The sequence below is a fragment of the Porites lutea genome, chromosome 4 (genome assembly GCF_958299795.1).
Source record: "Porites lutea chromosome 4, jaPorLute2.1, whole genome shotgun sequence".
Taxonomy (NCBI): domain Eukaryota; kingdom Metazoa; phylum Cnidaria; class Anthozoa; order Scleractinia; family Poritidae; genus Porites; species Porites lutea.
The window spans coordinates 8,037,232-8,048,654 of NC_133204.1; the positions used below are offsets into that span (position 1 = coordinate 8,037,232).

Sequence of the window (11,423 nt, forward strand, 5' to 3'; positions counted from 1 at the left end):
GCAGATCGTTGAGATTGCAAACCAAGATAGCTTCTGTCATCTCTCAATACTTGTGAAAAACATTGAAAACCCAGATTCTCATAGAGATTAAAAATTCAGTTGTCCCTTTTCCCGTGCCGTATTCCTTTTTCCGAAAACTGTTAAAAGAAAGCCAATTTTATCATTACCTCGCAGAGAATAACCGGAGAATCGGTTCATTAAAACCATCAGTGTTTTTAATGAAATATTTATAATGTTAAACACAGAACCATTAGGGTGTGGACTGGGGCGGCCCATTTATAGAAGACAGGTTCTCCTCACCGAATTTTTGATCCGTAAAAAAATATTGCCATTGTCAAATTAGCGACTGAGCGAGGAGCCGACTTGAGGAACATAACCGTCTGAGGACGTCCGAAATTTTCTGTTTTTAAAAACAGAAATAATCCTATTGTGTTAAGCGACGAAAGAGTTCCTTGAAACTTATCGACGACAAGTATATACAGTTAAGACATGTACCTGTTAAACTGAGAAAAATATCAACTTTAACAAATACAACACCAGATTTTCCTTAAAGGTAAGCTTTGTCTCTCACAGACAGCAGAAATAGGGCTTTCTGTGTGTTAGGTATGAAATATTATTAGAAGAGTGGGAAATTAGATCAAAGACATTTCATATTCTGATGCAATAGTTTTCTTGATTATCGGCCGCAGCGTTCTTGACAATCTTACATTTCGTATTATTGCATTATCTTATTATTCTGTAATTATTCCCTTTACTTTAAAAGCTAATTCAAGGTCGAGTATAAAATGAACTAATTTAAAAGACATTTCTTTTCAAATTGAAGCCTTTTTGTAGGGTTTCGGTTTAAGTTTTTAGTTCAAGTACAGAAAGCAGGCACTCCAATAATATCGTTTAGTTAATCCGTTTTTATTTTCCTTTTAATAGCCGCGAAAAAATCTGTATGAAAATGTCTAAGGTTTTCTACAACATGTAAGGTTTTCTAAAAATTTTATATCAAACAAATTTAGTGAAAACAAATGGGAAATCGACTATGTACTTAAGAACCCCGAATCCTGGCTGCTATTAAATAATTTAGCCTTGAGTGATTATCGCTAGAGCGATATTTAAGCTATCCAACCTGGAAGTTCGCTGGTAAAACTTTCTTTTTATTGGCTGTAAGAGAGCTAGAAAGCGCATATATAACGAAACAGAGGGTGTTTTGAGAGATCAATCAAAGGTAGAGTAAGGCATTACAAGGCGCCGAAACTGAGAGAGGCTTCCTACGGTCAAAAGTTAATTGTCACTTTCTTCAGGTACCTGTTGTTCAGCATCTATTCTGTCAGTAAAGGCAAATTATTGCGGCTACTTCACCATGACCATTCTGCCATAAAAACAATCATTGTCCATTTTCTCCAATACGAAAAAAAAAAGTTAAACGTATTTTTCCAGCAAGTGGCTTTCTCGATGTTCAGTGAAAGAGCTCGGCGATGCAGAAACAGTAAAAATTATTGTCAGACAATTGTGACAATCAATTGTCAACCGAAAGCGTTAAAAGTTGCGGAGTCGTGCAAACTTTTCATTGTTTTTTGTCTTGTTTTAATCCGAGCTGGGCAGTACTTTCATGCATGTATTTGCCACTGATCAGTGCCTTTGATGAAAAATAAGAGTCCAGAATAAAACAGAGTCTATCAAATTATAGCTTTTGGCAGTGGCGGACCCAAGGGAGGGGCCCAGGGGGCCCGGTCCCCCCTATTTTTAGTCAAACTGAGGCCCAAAGGGTCCCTGCGGCTCGTGGTTCCACTTGAGTTTTGAACATTTTATGACGTCATTTCTATAGTCTATAAGAGTATAGGCCATGGAGAATTGTGGTCGCTTTGTTAAAAACTTGAGCTTCAGCTTCTAACCTAAGTTAATTCTTTAGTTATCTTCCCGCTAAACATTCAATCCAATCTATCTGACATACTCTGAGACCTCTGTCACATGTACATTTTGTTTACAAATCACTCGAGAACGCTTTGTAACATTTATTCAGCAGTCTTATCATGACAGACACACCACAGCCCGACCCTGTGGAGGGGGGAGGGGAGGAGAGTGAAAAGAGCAATGGAAAGAAAAGCAGCTTTCCCAAACGTTATATCATAGCCATTATGATTTTTCTTGGTATCTGCGTGCAGTACGCTCTCCGAGTAAATCTTAGTGTCGCCATTGGAGCTATGTGTAATAACCATACGATTCAACAAAATGGTTTCACCATACAGAAGGTATGTGCTACAGGTCTTTTGTGATCTTGCTTTGCAATAAAACAGAAATTTTGACAGGAAATCCAATGTTCACTATACTTTTAAAAACTCCCTATTTGAAGAATGTCTTTTGCAAAAACAGAGAACTGAAAAATCCTGAAAAATGAATTTAAATACGGCGTTGTAATTAGCCAGAAAGAGAAAATTCTCCCTTTAAAGTTTTTCTTAAATACTGATACATTGTATAGTTTATGTTGTACAAATCCCCTGGAATCAGATCATGCAAATAACAAGTAGCAATTACGCTAACGTTTATCTTTCCTTCAAAGAAAGCTGAATTCAATTGGAGTTCAAAGCTGCAAGGTGGGTATGTTACACACTATTTCTAAAAGCCCCGTGCAACCGGACACAATATTGTTGGCCATGGCCAATAACTCCCAACATTGTTGGATGTTACATGTTGCGTCCGTTTGCACATCCTGTTGCATGTTTTTGAGTGTTGCTGCGTGTTGTTCGGAGTTGTCGCATCCGTTTGCATACAACAGCTAACAAGGACGCAACAACTCCCAACATTGCATTGTTGGCCCAAAAATGGTGGGAGTTGCTGCGTCCGCTTGCACGTAACTTATGAACAACGTTTTTACCGCCAGCATTTTGCAATGTCAGTCTAATACTAGACCCAAAATTGATCAAACTTGAAGATATGAGAACGCTTACGCTCATTTTAAGTCTCTGTGATAGCACAGCCCCATAGCTAAGAAAATTTGGTTACCCGCACATGAAAGAAAATTTGCTAGTCGCCTGACCGTACGTCCACCCGCCCGTCCGCACCAAAGGAAACTAGTGTGAAATGTTATACTTTCCGGCTAGTGTGATGCTAGTGTGGGAGCCTATAATCTGATATTGCACATCAATGTTGTGATCCATTGACAGCTGTCAAAACAAAGTATCCACTGACCAGTATTACATGACCGTTTAGCGGGCTCAGGTGTCGACCCAAACTGACCAATACGATACAAGTTGATAAGATATACATATAGAAATACCACTTGCTTGTTTTTTAAAGATAACGCGTTTTTTTTTTTCACAAAGGAACAATTCTTGGCGCATTTTATTACGGCTACACTGCTATGCAGATCCCAGGGGGCTGGCTTGGTCAGCGGTTCGGAGGGACAAGAGTGTTCGGAATCTGTCTCGGGATTGCTTCGATCCTGACTATGCTAACGCCAATAGCGGCACGAACAAGTGTAGCTGCACTGATTACTCTCAGGGTGATAGAAGGGCTTGCGTTGGTAGGTTCTTTAACTAATTTCCTCGATTTTAACAAACCATTCGCTTTCCAAACTCCGATACTACCCTTTTCAAAATTCTGTCAGCTGCAAGACTCTTACATGAAATAAATGTTTGTTGTTGTTGTTTCCTTTTTTAATGAGATTTGAAGACTAGTTTTATATAAACGATTTCGCTAGCCTGAGAAAACAGCCGACATTTGGCGACGCTACCACTGATTTCCCCGCCAAATGGCGTCTGAGAAACGAGCGCTGAAATTTCATACTGATGACGCGTCACTTCCCAGATCTGGGTAGTGCTTCTGGTTGGTCGTGCCGCGTGGGAAATTTGATTCAACCAATCAGAAGCACTACCCAGATCTGGGTAGTGACGCGTCATCAGTATGGAATTTCTGCGCTCATTTCTCAGACGTCATTTCGCGGGGAAACATGTGGTGGCGTCGCGAAAAGTCGGCTGTTTTCTCAAGGCTACGATTTCGCACTTACCACCGCAGAAGGGATGGGAAATTCGGAAATGTTTTTTTGTTTTTTTTTTTTAATCATTTCTCTTTCAGTTCTGATAAATCGAAAATGGAAACGAAGGTCCAGATCAATTCTCAACTGTAAATTCTATTTGGCTCCTTTCTTACCTTACCGCTGTAATAACTACTATCCATGTGTTACTGTCGGTTTCAAAGAGTAAGTTGAGTGAATATTGCTGTGGGTAAAAGGAAAGGAAAGGAGAAGTGACAGAAGTAATTGCAGTAACTTTACATACTCTTTCTCATCTCTATACTTACCTCGCTTTTCAAAAACACGCGAATTCTAAAGTTCAAAAGCCAGCCGACGTTTGCGTTCTTCGCTGCCGTCAACCATATCTTGTTGAACCTCTTAGGAAATAGAAGTTTTATTCAACGAGTTCAAAAGGTCATGGTTTATCAATTGTGATTGGTTGATTTCGATCCGTTTTGTGTGTTTCTGTGATTCAAGGTTCGTTGCTTGTGCTCGTAATTATGATTGACGGCAGCGAAAAACGCAATTGTGAAGGCGGCTTTTGAACCTCAGAGTTCTTGTGTTTTTGAAAAACGCAGTAATGAAAGAACCACTCTCAGTCAAACATTAGTTGTAACTGTGAGATTTTTTGGTTCCTTCAAGGGAGCTCTTTTCCCTTGTAACCACGCCATCTGGAGCAAATGGGCTCCGCCTGCAGAGAGGACTCGACTGTTCACGATCACTGTCGCAGGTAAATAAAGCCATCAAGTCATTTATGTGGTTATCTTTTACTTTTAGGCCCCCATTCAAAGACCTTTCTCAACTCACCCTGTAGAGATGTGCCGGTTATTGAATCCTTAACTGAGTTTCAGAGCCGTTTTTAACTTTAGCTTTACTAAATTTTCATGCACTTATAAAAATACAAGGAAATAATTGTATTCAAGAAAACTGGGGAAAACCTCCAACAGGATTTAACAATCCCTTTAAAGGAGGTCACCCCAACTAAATGAAATAATTAAGAGACAATTTTACAACTAATGTATAATTAATCATAATTAAATAAATAAATCTTAACATTAGGCAAACCTTACAATCTCTGAGAAAAAGATTTAGCTTTATGGCACTAAGCTCTCTTTCACTGCAGAGAAAAGTCTCTGCATGAGTTGAGGGCTTTAGGGTCTTGTATGACTGACCGGTATTTTTCCAGAGCATTATCAGTTCTTTTGGCTTGTTAATCCGATGACAAACGATACTGATTCCGATTCTCTGCAAGAATTATATAAAAAATGTTTTTCATATATCACACGGGGGATTTAACACTGAATCATGTCATAAACAAGCAGAAAACACAAGTCAGATTTTATTGGTGTTAAAAGTTTTGGCATCTTAATCAGATCTAGTTCTTTTTTGACATTCAGATTTGTAGCAACTCGGATATGAAAAGATTCACTTACCCAAATCGAGGTGCACTAATCGTCTCCGAAAAAAATACTTGAAATCAACACTTTTTATTTTCCACAGGCCTCTACTAATTAAGAAACCTAACGCGCTTGTTTTTTTTTCACATGAAGGTTGTCCAGTTGGTACCATTCTCTCTATGCCGCTTAGTGGTATCATGTCTAAATATGGTTTTGATGGCGGTTGGGCGTCTGTCTTCTACTGCTTCGGTAAGAGCCTGTAAGAACATCAATTGTATTATGTTTTTGAAAACCTAATTTCTTCCTTTAGTTTATTCTTTTTACGCTGTGTCTGTTCTCGTGATTTTGTTTTCATGAACGTATTTTAATAGCGAAATTTGCGAGCAGATACTTTTTTATGATTTTTGTCTGGGTTCCGGCAAAAAAATCTTGACAACTGTGCATGTAGTGGGTAATATGTAAAATCTCAAGCTAAACCATTCTCCAGCCTAGTTTGATTCAGAATTTCCTTTGTTTTTTAGCCTTCGAAGACAAATGAAATTTTGTTCAAATTCATTATATTTAAGGAGGGTGAAATAATACAAGTAAAATACCGCGTGATCAAACAGTGACTTTCAGTTGGTTGTTTAGGTGCAATTGGCCTTTTGTGGTTCTTTGTCTGGCAGCTAGCGATCCACGGCTCTCCATCCGAGCATCCAACCATTTCCCCTGAAGAACGAGACCACATAGAAAAAAGTATAGCACAACTACCACCTGCAAAGGTAAAGTGAGAGTTGATGTAATAAACACTAGGTGGAAGAGTGTTCCAAATGGATATCAAAACAGTGAGGTCTGCCTTTACAGTATTTCTAACTGATATCAATGTGTTGAAGTTTATTCAGTTTATTTTTCGTTAAAACATAATAATAATAATAATAACTTTATTTACATAGCGCTCATATCCTGAGCGCTTTACAATGTAAAAAAGGGAAAATGAAATAATTTACATATCACAGAAAATATTAAAAAATCTATTTACAATCATTATATTACAGGTCTTAAAATCATAAAGTTTGCGAAAACAATAACCCACTCTCTAAAAATTGCTTAAAAAGATATGTTTTCAATTCTTTCTTAAAAGCAGTTAAAGATGGTGACTTACGCAAATCTAATGGTAGTAAATTCCATAATTTAGGGGCACACACTGAAAAAGCCTTGTCCCCTTAAGTTTTCGTGATTGATCGAGGTTGGTCTAAAAGCTGCTTAGATGCGGACCGCAAGAACATAAAAAGTTCTCTTTAATTTTGTCTAGTGAGAAGGCCAATGCTTAATCGACGTCACCATTTTCCCACTTTTGATTAACTAACGGTATGAATCGTTTGTCTCGAAGATGTGCAGTTATCCTGACTGCAGAATTTTAATTTTCTATAGTTTTTCAAAAAGATAGAAGTATTCTACTTTGTAACAAATGAATCGAGTAGACAGGAATACACAACATGACTAGATTAAGGCAAACTTGAACCAAACTTAAGCCTGCTATCATTTTTTTTTTTCGTATTTCAGAAAGGGCAAGTTCCATGGAAATCTATTTTTACTTCCGGTCCCGTGTGGGCCATCATAACGGCGAACTTCACCGCCGACTGGGGCATGTACACGATCCTGATCTGTCTACCTAAATATTTCATCGAGGTTTTGCACTTTGATCTTGCTAAGGTACGTGCTATGCCAAACGTAACGAAAACAAGTTTTCAAGGGGTACTTGTGTCACTGACCTGCGTAACTTTTTTATCAAAAAACTGCAATGCATACGTATTCCGGATTAAATGGGCCCTTAAAAAAAGACTAACAGAAACAACTACGAGGTGCTTGGAGCACAAATTAGGCAACGCAGACTAATTTGTGTATGAGGGGCCTAAGAAAAACATACAAAAATAGGTACGCAAGGAATGCTTGTACAATTGATTTATGTTTGAAACCTTTACATTGGCTAATCCACAGGTTTTTGCGTATCACGGTCCCTTAAAAATTGGCACGCAAGGGGTGTTTGTGTCATTGATGTTATGTATATCCCACAGCACAAGAAACGTACGTCCGCTTTTCATAAATCATCAAATGTTAAATGTTTGGATACCAAATTAATCTGTCCCTCTGATTCCTTGATTAACAGACAGGATTCCTAGCTGCCTTACCATATGTCGTAAAGGCATTTGTGGGGCCAGCAGGAGGAGTTCTTGTTGACTGGCTCATTGAGAACAAGCTGACGGTGAAGAACACCAGAAGATGCGTTTTCACAGTTGGTAAGATAAATAATTTCATGTGGCTGAAGAAATACCTTTCGATTCAACTGATGACAAGATAATATGTGTGATCTTCATGAGGGTATTATTCATCCTTAAAGCATTCAAAATGAGTCAGCAACTTTTTGTTATCGAAAGTAATGAAAATAGAACCTTATCTTTAAAGAGGAGACAAGATCGTAAAAAATATTCCGTTTAAATTTGCTTACTAACAGAAAGAACAGAAAAATTATAGTTGGTGTTTATTGCCTCTCGAACACTTTACCTATCCCACATGCAGGTTTTAAAATAAAAACTTTGGTTATTGCGAGACTTGACGAACCCGACGCACTCCCTCTTTAGTTTCATCGTAAGTTACCAAAAAATTGGCGATACTTTTTTCATTGTAAGCACTTAAAGGATTCGAGGACCAAGAATTGTTCGAGCAGTCTCACTCTTTATTTATAGCTAGCGTTGTAGACGTAATCCAACCCATTTCCGCTCGTGTATAATTTATGGAGAGTTTTATTTTCCTTCCTCCAGGTTGTACAACAGCGTCGTTATTTATACTGATCACTGGCTACGCCTCGTCTCCAGCTCTTGCTGTCGCCTTCCTCACTATTGGTGTCGGTATCACCGGTCTGAACGCTTCCGGTTACGCCGTCAACATTCTTGATATTGCGCCTCAGTACGCAGGCGTAATCATGGGTGTAACTAATGTGTTTGGTGCTTCGCCAGGCTTTATCAGCCCGCAGATTGTTGGGATTTTAACTCCTAATAAGGTAATAACAAACCTCTTCAATAGGACAATTGCACGATGACGATATTTGACCACAACTACCAGAATTCATTTCGGTTTTGCTTTTTATTTAAATTGTTAATCCCGCTGCGGATTAAAGAACAATAGCCTTAATTTGCACAAGAAAACAACAAACTCAAGGATTCTGGTAGTTGTAGTAAAATGACGTCATCATGCAACTGTCCTATTGTCTTATGAAGATAAAGATTAGATTGAAAACGATGCAATTATTATCAAATTCCGTGACATCATCTTTTCTTTCTAAAACTTTAAAAGTCCAGAAAGCTTTACTTGTTTAGCACTGGCAAAAGGGAGATACTCTCCAAAATTTATTCAAGACGGCTACAGGCCGTAGGGTAGAAATTTCATGTTCGTTTCATGTTCTTTCATAATATAATGGTCATGGAAAACTATGATGGAAAGAAACATCGTCTTGAAAAAGACGGGCTAACGATTGCAGTTGAACCTCTTTACAACGGCCACCGTAGGGACAGAAAATAGGGGCCGTAACAGAAACGTTTTAAGCAAGAGTCAATGTATGGATTTTTTTTGTCCACCGGGACGAAAAAAAGTGGCCTTTGTAGAGAGGTGGCCGTTAACGGCGAGTCGACTGTAATTATGTCCCGTGTTTTAGATGAAAATGAAACTAACAAATATCTCCACTAGTTTAAAAACTTATTTAACTCTTGACTCAGGTGAATAAAGAATTGAAGTAAAATTTTGTCCAGAAAAAATAATAGTTCTAAGGGCCGGAGCATCTCATGTCAACATTGTTTCAGTGAAACTCTTTCTTGCATTTAAAAAAGTATAATATACTTAAAAGTAAAATAATAAGTATAGAACTGATTAAACTGTTCAAATGTTAATTATTCTTTCTTTAGACTGCGGGTGAATGGCGAATTGTATTTTGGATCACTGCGATAGTCTATATCGTCGGTATCGTGATCTTTGGTTTGCTGGTGTCAGGTGAATTGGAGCCGTGGGCGAACACGAGTAAGGAAGAGGAAGAGGACGACAAAAAGGGAGGAGACGAGAAAAAAGGATAGGAAAAGCAGGATAAATCGGACGAAGAAAAGAAAGATGACGAGAAAGCTACAGAGGAGAACAAGAAAGAAAGCAAACAGGATCAAAAGACAGAAGAATCTCCTCCATAATGATCCGCAGATTTAAGTTATAATGCTGGCTAGGCCTAAATGTCATCCTAGTTACCAGAAATAAAAATCTTTAACCTCTTAAAGAATATGTTCAAGTTCAACAACAGTCCAAAATTAATTGATAGACTTCTTGGTAGCTAATTCTTTTTTGGAAGGTTGTTGGTTTTACTCACAGAATAAAAAAATTATAATTTCATTGCATGGCGTTTACATTACAACTTAGAGGGGACATTATTTTGAGCTGCTCTGTAAAAATTTAACTTAAACTGAGTACCCCGCGTGTCTCATGCATTGTCAGGAAACGAGAATTGTTTCCTTATTTGACTTCATCAAAAATACGGGAAAAAATACGGATTAGACTGCCTGCAAACTACTCAGTCACTGGTACCCCTGAGCGCTTAATAAGAGTGTTAGAATTGTTATGGGGTTTTTGACCAAAGAGATATTAGATCTGGGTCCAGTTGCATAAAGCAACTTTTAAGAAAAAGTGACTCAATAGAGCTTTTTCACATGACTTCACGCCGGCTTTATTAGCGTTCTGAAACAATGAAACGGCAGCCATGTTGTTGTCTCAAACAATTCCTGTGGGAGTTGAACTCTCTTTTTTTATGTATACTGTACACTTTCTTTGTACCAGCAAATAAGCATAGATGCTGGCCAGGTGAGTAAAAACGCTCTATTCCATATATCCCGAAGAAGAATTTTTTTCACTGTAGTACGGGGCGGATTTACTGTAGTGTGGGCGGATTTACTTACGAGCGGGATAAGAAACACAAACAGAAACACACGGAAAGGGTGGAAAAGCCCCCCTCCAATCACCCCTTTATCTTGAAATGCTTCATGAAACCTGGTCTTGGGTTTGAAAAGGAAATGTTGTCTTGACTGTCATTGGTTCGCAAGTTTGGCAATGCCTGTCGTTGTCACGTAGACTATTTGGTTATTTTTCTAGCTGTTACTGATTAAAAAGTTTTACGAATGAATCTACTAAACCGTTCCAATGTATTACGCTCCTTTTCTTCCGTTGTTGAAATCACAGCTTATCTTTTCAGAAAATTTTGCCTTGGTTTTAAGTATATTAAATTTTCGACCGGAAATTTCCCAAAGTTCACCGCTATTTAAAGAATTTTTTGCTTATTTCTTTCGCACTAATACTGAATCTGTGAACCGCTCTTTATATTTATGCACCCTTCATCTTCTGAAATTTACAACGAGGCTTTCATTTTCCATTTACGAGTTGTTAAGACACAGAAATGTATTTTTCACTTCCAGTGTATTACTTCCCCTTAGCTCAATGAGTTTTACCATTATTCCTTCAAACCCACACGTACACGTATTTAAGCCACCGTCGTATCAATTAAAGGAAACTTTCAAAAGTCCTTCAAGAATTTCTAAACTTCGTTTAGTTAAGGTGATGTCACACGGGACGATTCGCAACGACGATTTTTAGCGCAACACAGCGTTGCAATGTTGGAACAATGTTGGCACCCTTTGAAACAATGTCGCAACAATGTTACAAAGCTGTGTTGCACTAAAAATCGTCGTTGCGAATCGTCCCGTGTAACATCACCTTTAATCTGAGGGGTTACGTCATTGAACCTTGTTTATTAAGCGCATATACAGCTATATAGAGAGCTATATCACAAAAAGAGTGTTAAAAGAGCAATAAAAAGATAAATACTAATATTGCTTATTTTACCGTTTATTAGTCCTGTTGTCTATTTCCTTGTTCGTTTATTTATTTATTTATTTATTTATTTTATTTATTTATTTCTGAGTTCAGTAAGCGAAGGGTCAGAAACTACCAATAAGTAGTGGGAT

The 11,423-nt window shown here is 38.0% G+C and overlaps 1 protein-coding gene across 1 annotated transcript; it reads left to right on the forward strand.

Moving 5' to 3' along the window:
• Positions 1–280: 280 nt before the first annotated feature.
• Positions 281–9,804, forward strand: LOC140934035 (vesicular glutamate transporter 2.1-like). Its single transcript, XM_073383718.1, has 11 exons — positions 281–553; positions 2,012–2,240; positions 2,549–2,582; positions 3,312–3,511; positions 4,643–4,730; positions 5,551–5,646; positions 6,028–6,158; positions 6,940–7,089; positions 7,544–7,673; positions 8,196–8,434; positions 9,333–9,804. The coding sequence occupies exons 2-11, from the start codon at positions 2,022–2,024 to the stop codon at positions 9,495–9,497; spliced, it is 1,452 nt and encodes a 483-aa protein (XP_073239819.1). The 5' UTR covers positions 281–553; positions 2,012–2,021; the 3' UTR covers positions 9,498–9,804.
• Positions 9,805–11,423: the final 1,619 nt, after the last annotated feature.